Source organism: Salvelinus namaycush, chromosome 21, assembly GCF_016432855.1.
Source record: "Salvelinus namaycush isolate Seneca chromosome 21, SaNama_1.0, whole genome shotgun sequence".
In the NCBI taxonomy this organism is placed as follows: domain Eukaryota; kingdom Metazoa; phylum Chordata; class Actinopteri; order Salmoniformes; family Salmonidae; genus Salvelinus; species Salvelinus namaycush.
The window spans coordinates 22,691,624-22,710,383 of NC_052327.1; the positions used below are offsets into that span (position 1 = coordinate 22,691,624).

Sequence of the window (18,760 nt, forward strand, 5' to 3'; positions counted from 1 at the left end):
AAGGACACTAATAATAATAAGAGACTTGCTTGGGCCATGAAACACGACAATGGACATTAGACCGGTGGAAATCTGTCCTTTGGTCTGACGAGTCCACATGAGAATTTTGGTTCCAACCGCCGTGTCTTTGTGAGCTGCAGAGTAGGTGAACGGATGATCTCCGCATGTGTGGTTGCCACCATGAAGCATGGAGGTGGTGGTGTGATGGTGCTTTGCTGGTGACATCGTCAGTGATTTATTTAGAATTCAAGGCACATTTAACCAGCATGGCTACCACAGCATTCTGCAACGATATGCCATCCCATCTGGTTTGCCCTTAGTGCGACTATCATTTGTATTTCAACAGGACAATGACCCAAAACACACCTCCAGGCTGTGTAAGGGATATTTGACAAAGGTGTGATGAGTGCTGCATCAGATGACCTCCACAATCACCCGACCTCAACTCAATTTACATTTAAGTCATTTAGCAGACGCTCTTATCCAGAGCGACTTATCAATTGAGATGGTTTGGGATGAGTTGGACCGCAGCGTGAAGGATAAGCAGCCAACAAGTGCTCAGAATATGTGGGGACTCCTTCAAAACTGTTGGAAAAGCATTCGTCATGAAGCTGGTAGAGAGAATGCCAAGAGTCTCCAATGCTGCCATCAAGGCAAGGGGTGGCTACTTTGAAGAATCTAAAAAATATGTTGATTTGTTTAACACTTTTTGGGTTACTACATGATTCCATATGTGTTATTTCATAGTTTTGATGTCTTCCCTATTATTCTAAAATGTAGAAAATAGTACAAATAAAGTAGGTGTCCACATTTTTGACTGGTACTGTACATACAAAACAGGTGACAAACACTTGATTAAAGTGATCAAATCAAACAAATAGTTGAAACAAATACAAAATCAGCCATAACAATTACCATGAAAACATAATGGAAGTTAGATTACAGTGCACTTTGTGTGAAAATAAAAGTAATGACCACACACACACACACATCCTGAAGATGAAGGCAACAGCCTCCCTAACAGGGAGACTAAGAGAAACACAGAGCGGAGGGGAACATAGAGGGGGACAGAAAATTATATACACTTGTATTTACATTATACAGGATGTGACAGCATGAGGTCCTAAGCCTGGTGGCCATATACAACGACATTTAGTGCACCGAACCGTCATGTCACTCAAAATAAACATAGCATTGAAATCTTATTGGACGGTGTCCAACTGTGTTGTGTAAGTTCTGCCAAAACTGAACGGAAAGAATTCTTGAGCATTCTGGAGAAAACAAAAGCAGAGGGAACCAGAGTCGGGCATACAGAATAACGCTCTGATTGTGTACGAGCCACCCTGAAAGGGCACAGAGAAGGAACAGATTGATCAAAACCACCTAAAGCAGAAGAGACAACTCTTCTGCAGTTTGTGTGGGCCAAGTTACCACATACCTGAATGCTGTAATATCACATTCCTTGGTAATAATATAGGAAATCTATTCAAAACTGGTGGTATGCCCATGCAAACAGAAAGTGTTCTCATGATTCCAAATGAATATCGAGGAATGTAACATTTTAACCCAGCTACATGTACTACTTAATGGGTGAGCATACTCCAAAACAGTGCCATCTCTCCATGCTTGATGGGGAAAGGGACAGAGGGATGCCTAGTCAGAGTAGAGAGAAACGTGGTTCTGTGAACAAATGATTAGCACGTTGGAGTCCACGTTATTCTATGCAACTGTATCAGACAGTACTGATGTATGATACAATATATTTGTGTTTTGAAGTACAGTATGGCAACAACAAAAAAATCGAATTAAACAGAAATGAACTTGTTTGGCTTTCCACTCTGGTACTGACCGACCAACCACAATTCAGAAAAGGTCTTATTCTAGACTCTGGGCAGGTAATGTGCTGCTTTTTAACAGGGTCATCTATACACCATGCTGTTGCCTCTACAGAGTCTGTTCACTCCTGACATATGACAAAATACTCCTAAGGATGACCATGGCCTGTATATCTACAGCCAATATCAAAATGTATCCCATATTTATCTTGAGAAAAACATGTACCATCATGCCAAAAAGTCTACATTGAGAGGTTGATGCAAGGTGCACATAGGGCTTCAGTTTAGGCCTCAGCATGGATTATGGATAAGAATGTTAGGCAACATCTTGGTTGATTGTGTGACGAAAGTCAACTGCAGTATGCCTGGAAAGTGTCTTAACATATGAGAAAATAATGGGAGGCAGAAAGAGGGATATGAAGTTGAGAAATCATAAATACAAGGCAGTCCCAGACCACCTACTACACAATTATTCTATTAAATATGGGAGTTATGTACATTGAAAACACAAATTAAAAGGAAACATTTCTTCCTTTTAATGGTGTTGCAACCACAGAGCAGAGCTCCTGAAATGTCTGCTTAAATGTCACACACAATATATGAAAGCAGAGATGTCTGGAAAAATATGTTCATTCAAGTTGATAAAAATTGATTGAGTGTCATACGAGGAATTAGGCACAGTCTTGCAATTTTTATTTTGTTTGAGGTAGCACCTCATTCCCAATAAAGGACTGGAAAGGCCAGAATCTGAACCTGAAAGAACCCAAACAAAAAAAACAAGACCAAAATGACAATTGGACACATTTTTAGAGCTACATTTGGATTGAACTCGAGGCAATATCAAAAGTGTACTGGAATGTTACCTGGTTATCTAACCTTGAAACGACAAGGATAGAAGAGCTCCCAGTAAATGGAGGGAAGAGAGTGCATTTAAACATAAAGGTCCTCAGAGAGTGGGAGAGAGGGAGGGGAGAAAGATCCATTTGTTTACTTGGTGTTCTGTGTACATTTGACACAACACTGAAGAAATCTTTGAGGAGTCTATTGAGGGCAAATAGGATGTGGACAGGAATTGAGTGAGAAACCACACATGAGAGAGAAAGATAAGGTCCCTGGTGTCACAAGCAAGTGGGTCCTTGCTTTTTGATGATGTCGCTAAAAAGGAGGTCCTTGTATTTTGATGATGTCACTATGATGTCACTCCAGAAAGATAGTAATTCTCGTTTGACATGATGTTACTAGAGAGGTCCAGGCGTTCTGATGTCGTCTCCAGATAAAAGGGTCCTCGTCTACAGATGGGAGAGGATCCTCTTGTTGTTGATGTAAGAGAGACTATGTGTTCTGTTGATATCAGGTAATCCTCATGTTTGGATGGTGTGGGAGTTGATGTTCTAGTGATGTCACACAGGATGTGTTCACCAGGCCTCGGTGTAGCGGACGTCCACCTCCGTCAGATTGGGGAGTTTGGCCTGACAGGAAGAGAGAGGAGAAAAGATAAGATACCACAAACTATAATTCGGTGTTCTTGTCAACAGAGAGGGTGTCACAGTTCATCTTACCTTTAAGTCCTCGTATGTGTCTGCTGTGAGCTTTGTGCTGTTCATGTTCAAACTGCACAGGCTCTTCATGGCTGGAAGAGACACGCATAAACATGTCACCTTAACCTACATGAACATATATAGATCTAGGAGACTGTGTGGAAAGCCTGTTCTATACTGAATGTATGAGGTTGTGGGGCAGGTGTGAAGTATACCATATGTGAGTAGCATATAGTCAAATGATTGAGATGAGTTCTTACAACTGAGGGAAAGCAGGCCGGCGTCGGTCACGGGTGTCTCACAAAGATTCAACACCTGCAGACACGCCAAGTGTTCAGACAGTAACCGCAGTCCTGCATCTCCAAACTGAAGGAAAGACAAACAAGGAAAGAGGATTTGTCATTCAAAGTCATACAGAGTATTACTCATCAAATTCAAATAAAAACTAAAAATGTGACGTGTGTGTGTTCTGACCTGGGTGGACCAAAGGTTGAGCTGTTTGAGAGAGGGCAATTTGATGAGCTGTTCAGCACATGCACTGGTGACGTTGGTGAAGGCAAGACTCAGGTTCTCCAGGTTCCCAAAGGAGCCAGAGCTCAGTAGCCTGGCAAGGTCTGCATCCTACTCAGAGATACACAGAGACATGGTCAGAAACAGAGGCAGGGAAAGACATCATGTTGTTCAAATTGAATTGAGACATGGAGTCAGGTCATCTTTCTCACAAAATGTAACAGTTAAATTTTAACATTTTGTATAAAAATATATATATTATCACATGTTTGGGTGAAATAAAAACAAATAACGTTTGAGGAAATGGCAGTAGTGTAATAAAAGCCAATCTCACCGTAGACTTGGAGGGCAGAGTGAGTCGGGTGGGGCCTCCTTTTCTTTGCTGAGGGAGAAAAAAAGAAAAAATGGCGACTGATTACAGCAGTTCCCTATTCAGACACCAGGTGGTGTCTATGCGCAATGTGCCAATGATGTGATAAAGGGTTCCTATTTGCATGAAGTAACAATACAGAAACACTAGGTAACACGGGATAATGAATAGATAACTCTAGCAGAGTGGACAGTGTAGAGTAGTAACAGTTTTAACTGAGCAGATACTACAGTTGCCCGCTGACAGCCCAGACCGTGTGTATTTTGAGAAGACATGACAGTAGAATTGGGAATGCAGTGTGAGGTTGAGCGTGTAGTGTTCGAGCCTTTGTTTGTGCACAGTGCAGTAGTAACTCACCAGCTCTTTGAGCTCCCTCTGCCTGTCACACAGCTGCTCGTACATTTGCAGGCCCACCGGAGTGCTCTCCAGGGTGGAGATGATCTGCAGCTGGGTGTCCTTGTTCTCGATGATGTTGTACTCCAGCATCAGGCACAGGATCTGAAACACACACAGGTCACCTCTGCTTCCTGTGCACTCACACCTCTAAAAACACACAGTAATAAAAACAAGTCAGCTCTGTACATAGGGCACACACACACCTCAACCATGGTCTGGTTCCCACGCAGAGCCAGGAGCATGCAGGGCCCCAGCTTGTTTTCAGCCAGGGACAGGAGAAACTTCTTAGTTTTGTAGCAGGAACCCATAAGAATGTGAACCTGGAGGAGAGAGTCAAAGGTCAAGTCCAGCCAATCAGAACAGAAGGTAGGTATGAGGGTCAGGATTATTAAGGTAACAATCACTCACCATGCTGGCAAAGAGCTCCCCATCATCATCACAAGCCACACCCCCTGGACTGTAGAGCTGGAACCAACCGTCCTTTCCCGAGCGCACACTGAGCAGACAGGAGTGGACCTGCAACAACCACACAACAATGACTACCACACACACACAAATCCAACACTGAACTAAGGTGAAACAGTGATGTATCGTCAGAGCTGCACACACACACTAACCTCCTGTCTGGGGTCCTCTGCAAACCTCTGAATAACATATTTCAGCTCTCTGTTCAAAACAGACAGACAAGTTAGGCACAATCCTCATGCTTTCCTTATAGGATGGTAACTGAAATCTAACATTTGTTAACTAAAAGTCATGGTTGTAGATACTTACTTTGTAAATTTGGCATGTGCAAGGGCCCTAAAGAGGTGGTAAGAATACACATTAAAAACAAGATTAAAAACAATAATTATGATTAAATGGAGAATAAAACATGTTTAAACATGCAGTAAGATGTTGAACAGGTTGCAGCTGGATTGCATAGGAAACACATCCCGTTTTTTTGTTGGTTTGAACATATCTGAGCAACAACACACAAATACATGTCAATCTATCGGAGGTTGGGGGTGTGTGTTTTCTGTCTGACTCAATCCCTCTAGGAGTTGTGTCGGAGTGTTGTTGCCCTTTCTAATGACGCCTGAACGCTTGGATTAGGCTCTGGTGCGCAGGTGAGCAGCAGGTGAGTCTGCCGGCTGTGACAACAACATCCCTCTGTAGGTGACTGGTAATGAGGGCTCGGACTGAGGAGCCAATTACAACAGCCACTCAGGGGGGGGCGCCTCATCCCCAGCAGGGCACCTCAGCAGCACACCCACGTCAACACCACTCCCAGGCCACTACACCGCGGAGACAGGCCCTCAACCAAAGTCCCAGCCCCGACCCCAAAGCCTGGAGGAGGGGTGGAGGGCTGGGGAGTGACCAGGAAAAGGTGAGGGAGCACAAGAGGTGGAAGTGGATAGGTGTAGAGCCAGGGCAGTATACTTACTCTTTGGGGAATGGGATGGGCTGCAGCAGGCTAGCCAGGGCGGGTCTCCAGTCATCGTAGTCAGACCTGAATGGTTGCAGAGAGAAAGAGAGTAAGAACAGAAAGGTGGACACAATGAGAGCAGGGGGCTGGGCACACAGGGAATCACGAGAGGTAACCTGAGTGTCGCCCTATGACGCCAAACAAATCCATCAATTCAATGGGACGAGGAGAGGATCAGATTCCTGTCTGTTAAGTGTCACAGTTACAGTCATTCCCCGTTTCCACACACATAATAGAACCACTTGTGCCACTTCCCTCTTGCAAAACATCGTCACACCCATGTCATCCATCCATTCAGAGACACACTAACAGACACTCCTTCCTTTTGAATGATTCTCCAGTAGGACATCAGAGGCAGCAGCTGTGTTGAGCTACTCAGCACAGCCCACACAGATAGCGCCAAACATGAACCCTTGTTAACATTTAAACACACACAGTAAGGCAGACAGTAAGGCAGAGGGGATACAGTAACAGTAGTGGTAACTCACAGCATTTTGAGGATGAGTGCGAAGCAGCCAAGCACGCAGTCGGCCTGGGCAGGCAGCTGGATTGACAGGGCGTTGAGGGCGGGGCTGACCAGCAGACAGTCGATCAGGTTAGGCTCACTGTCGCCTCCCCCTGGGCCCTTCCGCCTGGCGTTGGCAGTGTTGTTGTTGCGTTCCAACTCCACCAGGATCTCACTGGAGTTGACGATGGAAGGTGGAGGAGAGAAGGGCAGTGTGGGGGGAGGGGGGAGGGACAGCAGACCTGTGGGTGCGGGTGTCAGGGGCTCTGGGCGGAGCAGGCGGAGGGGCAGGGGGGGTTTACGCTCATTCTGTTGCTGGCAGCCGTTCCTGATCTCCTTCAGACTGGGGGAGTTGTCCCGGCTGGACAGAGAGAGAGATATTGTTGGGGAGATGGAGAGACCAATATTGTGTAATAAAAGAATGGAGAGTCATTGTATCACACATTACATAATCGTCTCAAGACTAACACTCAGAAGTCCATAGTAAGAATACATGTCATTCTGCTGGGATTGTAGCCAGGCCTCTGTTACAACGGCATTGGCCTCTGTATACTTAGCGGGAGCGTGTTGAGGGTCATGTATCCGAGCAATGATTCTCTGGGGTGACAATGCAACGGAAATCCAGCAAATGTTCTCCTACAGGGGCTGAGGACCCAGGGGTGATGATGTAATGATAACCAATTAGATAACTCATTACTCAAGTCAACACCTCGGTAACATTTTTAAAGGGAAGGTGAGTAACCTAAGCTAACCAGGGACGTTCATTGGGCCAGAGAGTCGAGTCTGTGTGTTGGATCTACAGTACAGTAGATCACTCACCTGTTGATGAAGTCCTCGTAGCAGGAGTAGATGGCAGCCAAGCACACTGCCACCAGGTTGGGCAGGACACGGGGGTGAGGGCACTGCCCGGTGGGGCCATGCATGCTGAAACACAGCCACACACACAATTAGCACCCAATAGACTCCATGGAACAGGGAGAAAGCAGAGTAAATCATGGAGTACTATTGAAAATAACTAGGGCCTGAGCTTTTCCTGGTTGGTGGAGAAGAAAAATCACCGTCCTAAAAACATGTTGTCACTGACTCACCTGTGAATGAATTTCTTGACGACCTCCATCCCAGCGTTGAGCTCATTTAGAGCCAAGATGTACTCCTGAGTAAAGAGACGCAGTCTGGGGCACTTCCCAAAGTCCTGGCACAGACAGAGAAAGGAGGCAGAGAAATAAACATGGGGACAGAGAGAGGACAAGAGGCAGCACAGTGGGCTTTGACACTCCAATATATAACCACAGAAAAAAAGAAACAAACTGAGCGTGAACCTAGACAGGCAACAAGACGGAACGCTCAGCTCACCATGTTGTGTTTGAGGATTCTCTGGACCACAGGGGTGAACACTTCAATCACAACCATCGACCGTGGACGCTCCCGACAGTGCTGCACAAAACAACCACACCATTCACTCCATCATCTTAACAATAATCTGAATCTATTAACTAGGCCTGGATAAACTCTACATGGGCTGTTAATGATAGCCATGGTGGTAAAGTGGTTCCATCTTCCGATCTAACAATGGCCCTAGTGTGAGGGACGTCACTGTGCTTGCTTAACAGTACAGCTTCCTTCTCTTACCGGACCTTGATCTGTCCTTTGTCCGCGCAAACACACGTGACCACCCTCTAGACAATGCCTTAACCAGCTACGCCACTGAAAAGCTAACTATTCGATGGCGCAGGTGGAGGCATTTCAAGCTGAGTAGTGAGGTTACCAATCCAACTCCGTTACACAAGCACTAAGGGCCAAGGCAGTTATGGGATTTGGATTTTGATAACAGGTTGAAGTGGAGCCCATCTTTACCTTGCAGAAGAACTCACACAGGTCCGGTGGAGGGTGGTTATTTTCCAGGAGAGGAGCGATGGCCTAGGGACACAGAGATACCAGAGACAGGACTGATGAATATAACTTCACAATTTCCCCAGCCATGTGATCTTCTATTTACGATGAAAATGTGCATGAGGTCTGATAAACAGGCTCAGAGACAGTTTCTACCAAATCAAATCAAAGTTTATTGGTCGCGTACACAGATTTGTAGACGTTATAGCAGGTGCAGCGAAATACTTGTGTTTCTAGCTCCAACAGCACAGTAATACCTAGCAATAAAAATGAAAAGAAAAAATGAAAAAAACTATTCAGAATTGTTTTTGTAATAAGTTATATAGTATAAGCCATGACTAGAATACAGTATACATAAACTGGGTGAAACAGTACAAGCCGGGCCTCCTGAGTGACGCAGTGGTCTAAGGCACTACAGACCCGGGTTCAATCCCAGGATGTGTCGCAGCCGGCCACGACCGGGAGACCTATGAAGCAGCGCACAATTGGCCCTGCGTCGTCTGGGTTAGGGGAGGGTTTGGCTGGCCGGGATGTCCTCGTCCCATCGCGCTCTAGCGACTCCTTGTGGCTGGCCTGGGCGCATGCACGCTGACTTCGGTCGCCAACTGTACAGTGTTTGCGCCAACACATTTGGTGCAGATTGCTCGCTTAAGGATGCACGAGGATGCATGACTATCTACCTTCGGCTCTCCTGAGTCCGGGAGATGCAGCGATGGGACAAGACTACCAATTGGATATCACGAAATTGGGGATAAAAAGGGACAGAAGTACAAAAAATAAACTAAAGTACTACAAGCTATCTGACTGGTGAACAAGATAACTGAACCGACCACCTGCTTTGATTCTCCGTACCTAATCGCACATGCATTCTCTCACGCACGCACCCTCACAGACATGCACACATCCACGCTACACACACTACAACTGCTGCTACCAGACTCATATTATTATTGCTAAATACCACACAATTTAAACATTTGCCCCCAATCCCCCTTCCCCAAAACATGTGTAAATATTGGACTATAAATTGTGCCTATCTGTATTGTACTTATGCTAAAAAATTTATTTTATTCTACTGAGCCATTTACTTCATGTTCGTATTATTATCTTTTCTTATTGTTATTGTTGCATTATCGAGAAGGAAGCTGCAAGCTGCTGATAAAACTTGAAAAACTCGCCAGCAACCAGCCATGGGTGAATAAAGAGTACTAGCCTAATCTCAGTTAAGCCAGAACTAAAATCATGCATAATTTGGTCAGATGCTCAACCATTTATGTTTACATAATATGTCCACGAGAGCTTAAGCCTAGCCTGTAATTCCCAAGAGTTACTGCAGAAGTCACCCTAAAAATACACAGGTGTACCTATAATTCTCTCATCATCTTAGCTCGTAATTCGCCCCAAGGCAGGTAAATGAGGTGAGCAACTGCTCCCATGTAAAAAGTGTCCATTAAACTGTACCTCGAGAGCTGCAACATCCCATATCTAGTGACCAGGACCCATGGGGTTATGCACACAAACACATCCAGATGAATCCACCATCACACTATAACAGCAACTTTAAACTCACCACTATGATGTTCTCATGGTCCTGAGTGCTGAGGTTGGTGTTCTGAGGAGGAAGAGGGGACAACAGAAATAAGACTGGTATGATCAGCAACAGAGAGCTCAGACAAACAAATGTAATAGAGACACTCCCAAACAACTTTGATTCTGCCAAACAGCAGACATCTGTGGGTTTTGAGCTGACCTCCCAGTAGCAGGTGTGTGTAGTTTGGGGTGTGTGTGTGTGTGTGTGCCTACATCGGCCAGCAGGGTGGAGATGATTTGCAGCGGGGCCTGGTGGATGGACTCATCCTGCAGGGGAGAGGTCAGGGCCATGTCCACCAGCAATCTGATCTCCTTCAGAACCACCTCCCAACGACTCGGGTTGTTCAGAACCTTACGGTACTTATAGATCTTTTTCTGGTTGGAAATAAAGAGGCACACACATACTCACATACAGATACAGTTTTATGTGCTTATCAAACCAACGCAAAAATGCATGAAGGAAATGTATGCAGCGTTCTGTGTAGCCTACAGATAAAATCTCTGCCCAAAGTGCTGTGAATCTTGTTGAACCCCCGTGAACACAAACCAATGAATAATTCAACTTAGTAATCCTACCTTCCACTGTAGAGAATTAAACCACTGGTCCCGCAGATAGCTGTTGGCTGCCTGTTAGGGCACACAGTCAGTCAAGTAAAATATACATGATTAGCACACACACACACACACACACGTGACATGAAGAGGGAGGGAGACAGAACATACCTGCAGGAGGACGGTGCCCCCGGGGAAGCTGAGCTGCACACAGTATTTGGGGGCGTTATCCCAGGAGAGCAGCTGCAGGTCCTCTATGGTGCTGTAGGACAGGGCAGCCTCCATGTACCCCGTGGGCTAGAGACCAGTAGAGAGGAGAGAAATAATGTCAACCACTCATTCATATAGGCTACACACTTGTGAAGACGAATACAAGACCAACACAGGCAAGCAGTGTTTACAAACAATTGCTCATTGGTAAGTCACAATGATCACTGTACTGACAACTTGTACAAGGCAGTATTCAAACACCCAACAGAGATGTCCTTATGTGAAAATACAGGACTATGTGAAAAGGCCTACTGCATTTGGGTCATGCATTGAGACATCCTATGGTTGCTCTAATATCACATTTGAACCGGCTGCTAGTTTTTCCATCACTGACCCCAATAGGTAGTCAAGCAGACTTTATTGTGACATAAATCCTTAAATATTTGGGAATTGATACTAGTAAAGGAAAGTAAAGGGAAAAAAATAAGAACAAACGAAAGAACGAGGGGTAAAGTGAGAGGAGAGAAAAAAAACGAATACATTTTTCAGCTGCACGACTGACACTTGCATTTCTGGTCACATGGCCTGAAATGTCAACAGGCTGTTCTGCGTCCCCATCCCTCTGTTCCGTTATTAGTGACACCCTCCCTCCAGTCTAATCAACAAGCTGTTCCTTTTACTTCTGATGCCCTCCCTCTGCACTAGCACACCGGAGCCATTTCTTTGTGACGTTTTCCTTGTAAATTCAAATTAACAGAGTTCCTTAGTTTATGTCGCCCTCATTGAAGCTAACAGGCTGTTCCTTTATTTGCATCTCTCCTGTGTAATAGAACAGATAAGCAGTTCCTCCCTGTGTCTCCCTCCCCCTGTAAAAGAACAAACAGGCTACAGTATTCCCTTTATTTACATCTCGCTCTCTAAGTGATAGAGCAAGCTGTTCTTCCTCGCATCTCCCTCCTGAGATGGAGATGCTTGAAATGTAGTAGCCATATTGTGAAATTAGGAGGGTTTTCATTACACACTATTTCTATATCACATATTGATCTTGTAAACAACAGTCATTATTTTACAGTACCATTTTTAATTGAACGTAAAGTGCATGTACTTGGACACAGGTGCACACACAAATGCATCACATACGCATGCATGCACACAAATAAAACACAAAATACGCAAAAATACGAAATTCACAATAGATAAGGGGAACCTTGCATCTGAGAAACTCAAACGAAAAAGTAAATATAGAACAGGAGCAAATAGATTAAAATAACCATCAGAAGTCATATCCTGCACAACAGCTTGCTGTGGTAACCCGCGCCAATCTATCTTTCTCTAGCATTCACTCATGTTTTCCTCCAACTATTTTGCTCTCGGTCTTTCTTCATCTCATTCTGTCCTTTTTAATTCTGCTTTTCTTAAAGAGAAGTGGAGTACAGCTCTCCTCCCCAAAACAGCTATGTTGCCATGGAAACTAGTAGGTGAAATCGAGACGTGTTTTTTTTTATGTTTCCAGGGAGAACCAGGTGGACAAAGATGTGCAGAAAGAATCTCTGTATTAAGCTGCACTGGCAAACTGATCATATGAACGATCAAAAGAATCTGTTGATCCTGCTCAATGAATATTCTCACAGCAGGTCTCTCAGTGTTCATGATCAAATCTGTAGCTCTAGTAACAAACACAATTCCCATTTCAACACTAGGCTTGTTTATTCAGCTTCTTGATATACCACACCTGTCCGGTGGATGGATTGATTATCTTGGCAAAGGAGAAATGCTAACTAACAGGGATGTAACAACTTTGTGCACAACATTTGAGAGGAATAAGCTTTTTGTGTGTATGGAACATTTCAGAAATACAGTGTATACATTGTTAATGTTATAAATGACTAATGTAGCTGGAAACTACATATTTTTTATGGAATACCTACATATGGGTACAGAGGCCCATTATCAGCAACCATCACTCCTGTGTTCCAATGGCACGTTGTGTTAGCTAATCCAAGTTTATCATTTTAAAAGGCTAATTGATCATGAGAAATCCCTTTTCAATTATGTTAGCAGAGCTGAAAACGGTTGTGCTGATTAAAGAAACAAAACTGGCCTTCTTTAGACTAGTTGAGTATCTGGAGCATCAGCATTTGTGGGTTTGATTAGATTACAGGCTCTAAAATGGCCAGAAACAAAGATCTTTCTTCTGAAACTCAGTCTAATCTAGTTCTGAGAAATAACGGCTATTCCATGAGAGAAATTGCCAAGAAACCCAACCATGTCGTAGACACCGACACCTCACAAACACTAACCACATTCTTTGCCCGCCTCGAGGAAAAAAAGAGCCGCCGACGTGAGCCCTTACCGCTCGCGAGGACTGTGTGATCACGATCTCCGTGGCCAACGTGAGTAAGACATTCAAGCAATGCTGTTCAACTACAGCTTAGACTTCAACACCATAGAGCCGTCCAAGCTCATCACTGAACCCCTCTCTGTGCAACTGGGTCCTAGACTTCCTGAAGGGCCGACCCTAAGTGTTGAAGGCAGGCAACAACACCTCCGCCACACTGATCCTCAACACAGGGGCCCCCGAGGGGTGTGTGCTTCTACCCCTCCTGTACTCCCTGTTCACCCATGACGGTTTGGCTACGCATGTCTCCAACTCAATCATCAAACTCGCTGATGACACAACAGTGGTAGGCCTGATTACCAACAACAACGAGACAGCCTACAGGGAGGAGGTGAGATACCAGGTGGAGTAGTGCCAGGAACCTCTCCCTCAATGTCAACAAAGCGAAGGAGCTGATTGTGAACTACAGGAGACACAGTGAGCACGCCCCATCGACATAGACGGAGCTACAATGGAGAGGGTCAAAAGCATCAAGCTCTTTGGCGTGAACAAAACTGAGGACCTGAAATTGTCACTCCACACATTGACAACATGCATCACCGCCTGGTATTGCAACTGCACCACCGACACCCGCAAGGCTCTCCAGAGGGTGGTGCGGTCAGCCCAAAGCATCACCGGGGGCCCTCCAGCACATTTACAGCACCCTTCACAGGAAAGAAAAGATGATCATCAAGGCCATGGCCGCTACCATCTAGGATGAGGAGACTGTACAGGTTTATCAAAGCTGGGACCGAGCGACTGAAAAACAGCTTCAATCTCCAGAGCATCAGACTTAAATAGCCACAATAGCCAGCCTCCGCCCAGGACCCTGTCCTGAACCTTAGAGACTGCTGTCCATGTACATAGATTCATTGAACATTGGTCACTTTAAATCATGTTTACATACTGTTTTACCCACTTTATATGCTCAGTGCATTTGTAAAGTACCCACATTTTGTTTCGTTACAGCCTTATTCTAAAATTGCTAAGGTTTTTTTCCCCTCAAAAAAAGTTGAATGAGTATATGTCCAAACTTTTGACTGGTACCATACATTACACACCAGGTAAAAAACCTAGGTGTTATTTTATATTCTGAACTAAATTTCTTAAAAATCCCACATTAGGAATGTGACCGAAATAGCTTTGTACCACCTGAGGAACATTGCCAAGGTGCAGCCGTTTCTCTCTCAGGCTGATAGAGACTCAATGTTTTTATTACAAGCAGGCTTGACTACTGTAATGCTCTCCTGTCTGGTCTACCCAAGAAAGCCATTGGTCAACTGCAAAACATACAGAATCCTGCAGCATGGATACTGACCAAGACCAGACGAAGAGCACACATTACACCGGTTTTAAGATCTTGCACCGGCTGCTTGTGAGTTTTAGAATTAATTTGGTTTTTAAATCAATCCAAGATTGTGCACCTCAATACATGTCAGACATTTTTATATTATGTTTGTTGTGTAGTAAATATTTCAGCTTTTATTTACATTATTTTTTTAATACGTTTTTTCCTGTAAAGCGCATTGCGTTGCATTCCATGTCTGAAATGTATAAATAAAGCTTGATTTAATATTGTCATACCGTCCATCTCTCACCCCTGGATATACAGTATTACCGGTTTAATACACAAGGGGGAACCAAAAACTCAAAGCCCATTGGGCGTCTATTACCAGAATGCTAACAACTTTAGCACAAGTATTTGCGCATTTCCATTGAGGCTGCTAGCTAGATATGCTAACGAGCACAAACAAAAATAAACAATCCGGGGCCTCCCGGGTGGCGCAGTGGTCTAGGGCACTGCATCGCAGTGCTAGCTGCGCCACCAGAGTCTCTGGGTTCGCGCCCAGGTCCGTGGGGCGACGCACAATTGGCATAGCGTCGTCCGGGTTAGGGAGGGTTTGGCCGGTAGGGATATCCTTGTCTCATCGCGCTCCAGCGACTCCTGTGGAGGGCCGGGCGCAGTGCGCGCTAACCAAGGGGGCCAGGTACACGGTGTTTCCTCCGACACATTGGTGCGGCTGGCTTCCGGATTGGAGGCGCGCTGTGTTAAGAAGCAGTGCGGCTTGGTTGGGTTGTGCTTCGGAGGACGCATGGCTTTCGACCTTCGTCTCTCCCGAGCCCGTACGGGAGTTGTAGCGATGAGACAAGATAGTAATTACTAGCGATTGGATACCACGAAAATTGGGGAGAAAAGGGGGTAAAATAAAAAATAAAAAAATCCAGCTCATACATATATTAGGTAGGCACTACCGAATGTAAGATCTGCTGAGTTTGGACATTCACAAGCAAAATGTGAACGAGAGATATTGTGCAAATGAATAACGTTTTGAAAGGCTGGGCATGGCTCACAACACCATTATCCAAGAAACCCTAGACCTTCTCCAATTTGCATATCGCCCTAACAGATCCAGAGATGATGCACTCCTCACTGCCCTTTCCAGCCTGGACAAAAGGAACACCTATGTGAGAATGCTATTCATTGACTACAGCTCAGCGTTCAACACCATAGTGCCCTCAAAGCTCATCAATAAGCTAAGGACACTGGGACTAAACACCTCCCTCTGCAACTGGATCCTGGACTTCCTGTCGGGCCACCCCCCAGGTGGAAAGGGTAGGTAACAACACATCCTCCACGCTGATCCTCAACACAGGGGCCCCTCAGGGGTGCGTGCTCATTCCCCTCCTATACTCCCTGTTCACTCATGACTGCACGGCCAGGCACGGCTCCAACACAATCATTAAGTTTGCCGATGACAACAGTGGTAGGCCTGATCAGTGACAACGACGAGAGAACCTATAGGGAGGAGGTCAGAGACCTGGCTGTGTGGTGCCAGAATAACAACCTCTCCCTCAACGTGATCAAGACAAAGGACATGATTGTGGAATACAGGAAAAAGAGGACCGAGCACGCCCCCATTCTCATCGACAGGGCTGTAGTGGAGCAGGTTGAGAGCTTCAAGTTCCTTGGCATCCACATCACCAATAAACTAAGATGGTCCAAGCGCACCAAGACAGTCATGAAGAGGGCATGACAAAACCTATTCCCCCTCAGGAGACTGAAAAGATTTGGCATGGGTCCTCAGATCCTCAAAAGGTTCTACAGCTGTACCATCGAGAGCATCCTGACGTGTTGCATCACTGCCTGGTATGGCAACTGCTCGGCTCCGATTGCAAGGCACTAGAGGGAGGTGCGTACGGCCCAGTATATCGCTGAGGCAAAGCTTCCTGCCATCCAGGACCTCTATACCAGACGGGGTGTCAGAGGAAGGCCCTAAAAACTGTCAGACTCCAGCCACCCTAGTCATAGACTGTTCTCTGCTACCGCACGGCAAGCGGTACCGGAGCGCCAAGTCTAGGTGCAAGAGGCTTCAAAACAGCTTCTACCCCCCAAGCCCAAGCCATAAGACCCCTGAACATCTAATCAAATGACTACCCAGACTATTTGCATCCTCCCCCCCCCCTTTGACACTGCTGCTACTATGTTGTTATCATCTACGCAGTCACTTTAATAACTTTAATAACTACCTACATGTACATATTACCTCAACTACCTTGACTAACCAGTGATCCCGCACATTGACTCTGTACCGGTTCCCCACTGTATATAGTCTTGCTATTGTTATTTTACTGCTGCTCTTTAATTACTTGTATTTCTTATTATTTTATTCATATTTTTTTAAACTGCATTGTTGGTTAGGGGCTTGTAAGTAAGCATTTCAATAAGTTCTACACTTGTTGTATTCGGCGCATGTGAATAATACAATTTGATTTGACACCGCTTTCTCCTGTAGTGCGATTAACAAATGCGTGACTGGCTCAACTGTGCTGGGGAACTAAGTAATCATAATGTAAAATAATGTGACAGGTGAAATAAGAACGCGATCTGCTTAATCTAATGCATTGCACAAGTTGACTGCAGGTATTTACTGATAGTGCTACAAATGTTAAAATGTATTGAAAAACTTCAAAGGAATGGTTTCAACAGTATTGAAAAACCATCAAGTGGCTATTTCCAAACACCCCGGTATACAGTACAGCGCATTGGTAAAGTATTCAGATCCCTTTACTTTTTCCACATTGTTACTACAGCCTTATTCTAAAATGGATTTCAAAAAAGAAAAGTCCGTCAATCTACACACAATAACCCATACTGACAAAGAGAAAACAGGTTTTTATAAATGTTTGCAAATTTATAAAAATTACTAAAACAGAAATACGGTATTTACATAAGTATGCAGACCCTTTGCTATGAGACTCGAAATTGAGCACAGGTGCATCCTGTTTCCATTGATCATCCTTGAGATGTTTCGACAACTTGGAGTCCACCTGTGGTAAATTCAATTGATTGGAAATTATTTGAAAAGGCACACACACACACCTGTCTATATAAAAAGGTCCCACAGTTGACAGTGCATGTCAGAGCAAAAACCAAGCCATGATGTCGAATGAGTTGTCCGTAGAGCTCAGAGACAGAATTGTGTCGAGGCACAGATCTGGGGAAGGGTACCAAAACAATTCTGCAGCCTTGATGGTCAAAGAACAGTGGCCTCCATCATGCTTAGATGGAAGAAGTTTGGAACCACCAAGACTCTTCCTAGAGCTGGCCACCAGGCCAAACTGAGCAATAGGGGGAGAAGGGCATTGGACAAGGTGGTGACTAAGAATCCGATGGTCAGTCTGACAGAGCTCTAGACTTCCTCTGCGGAGATGAGAGAACCTTCCAGAAGGACAACCATCTCTGCAGCACTCCACCAATCAGGCCTTTATGGTAGTGGTCAGACGGAAGCCACTCCTCAGTAAAAAGTCACATGACAGGTGCCTTTTGGCGAACTCCAATTGGACTAAAGACTCTCAGACCATGAGAAACAAGAATCTTTGGTCTGATGAAACCAAGATTGAACTCTTTGGCCTGAATGCCAAGTGTCTGGAGCATCATTATGTGGGGATGTTTTTCAGTGGAAGGACTGGGAGACTAGTCAGGATTGAGACAAAGATGAACAGAGCAAAGTACAGAGAGAACCTCTGATGAAAACCTGCTCCAGAGCGCTCAGGACCTCAGACTGGGGCAAAGGTTCAACTTACAACAGGACAACCACCCTAAGTACACAGCCAAGACAACGCAGGAGTGGTTTCGGGACAAGTGTCTGAATGTCCTTGAGTGGCCCAGCCAGAGCCCAGACTTGAACCCGATCTAACATCTCTGGAGACCTGAAAATAGTTGTGCAGCAAACGCTCCCCATCCAACCTGACAGAGCTTGAAAGGATCTGCAGATAAGTATGGGAGAAACTCCAAATGCAGTTGTCAAGCTTGTAGCATCATACCCAAGAAGACTCAAGACTGTAAACGCTGCCAAAAGGTGCGTCAACAAAGTACTGAGTAAAGGGTCTGAATACTCATGTGATATTTTTTTTATTTTGATAAATTAGCAAAAATTTCTAAAATCCTGTTTTTGCTTTGTCAGTATTGGTTATTGTGTGTGTAGATTGATGAGGGTAAAAAACTATTTAATCAATTT

At 44.9% G+C, this 18,760-nt stretch overlaps 1 protein-coding gene across 1 annotated transcript in view; it reads right to left on the reverse strand.

The window, feature by feature from the left end:
* Positions 1–746: 746 nt before the first annotated feature.
* The window catches only part of LOC120066211 (C-Maf-inducing protein-like), a 49,461-nt gene continuing 31,447 nt past the window's right edge, over positions 747–18,760 (reverse strand). Inside the window, exons 2-21 of the mRNA XM_039017415.1 lie at positions 10,826–10,951; positions 10,679–10,729; positions 10,316–10,477; positions 10,083–10,124; positions 8,477–8,539; positions 7,976–8,056; positions 7,711–7,814; positions 7,442–7,546; positions 6,606–6,983; positions 6,076–6,141; positions 5,424–5,450; positions 5,267–5,315; positions 5,058–5,165; positions 4,853–4,969; positions 4,611–4,751; positions 4,218–4,265; positions 3,848–3,994; positions 3,634–3,739; positions 3,395–3,465; positions 747–3,304 (exon numbers count right to left, since the gene is read on the reverse strand). Of these exons, the coding sequence (XP_038873343.1) occupies positions 3,251–3,304; positions 3,395–3,465; positions 3,634–3,739; positions 3,848–3,994; positions 4,218–4,265; positions 4,611–4,751; positions 4,853–4,969; positions 5,058–5,165; positions 5,267–5,315; positions 5,424–5,450; positions 6,076–6,141; positions 6,606–6,983; positions 7,442–7,546; positions 7,711–7,814; positions 7,976–8,056; positions 8,477–8,539; positions 10,083–10,124; positions 10,316–10,477; positions 10,679–10,729; positions 10,826–10,951 (2,046 nt within the window). The 3' untranslated portion in view covers positions 747–3,250. The remainder of the gene's footprint in view (positions 3,305–3,394; positions 3,466–3,633; positions 3,740–3,847; positions 3,995–4,217; positions 4,266–4,610; positions 4,752–4,852; positions 4,970–5,057; positions 5,166–5,266; positions 5,316–5,423; positions 5,451–6,075; positions 6,142–6,605; positions 6,984–7,441; positions 7,547–7,710; positions 7,815–7,975; positions 8,057–8,476; positions 8,540–10,082; positions 10,125–10,315; positions 10,478–10,678; positions 10,730–10,825; positions 10,952–18,760) is intronic.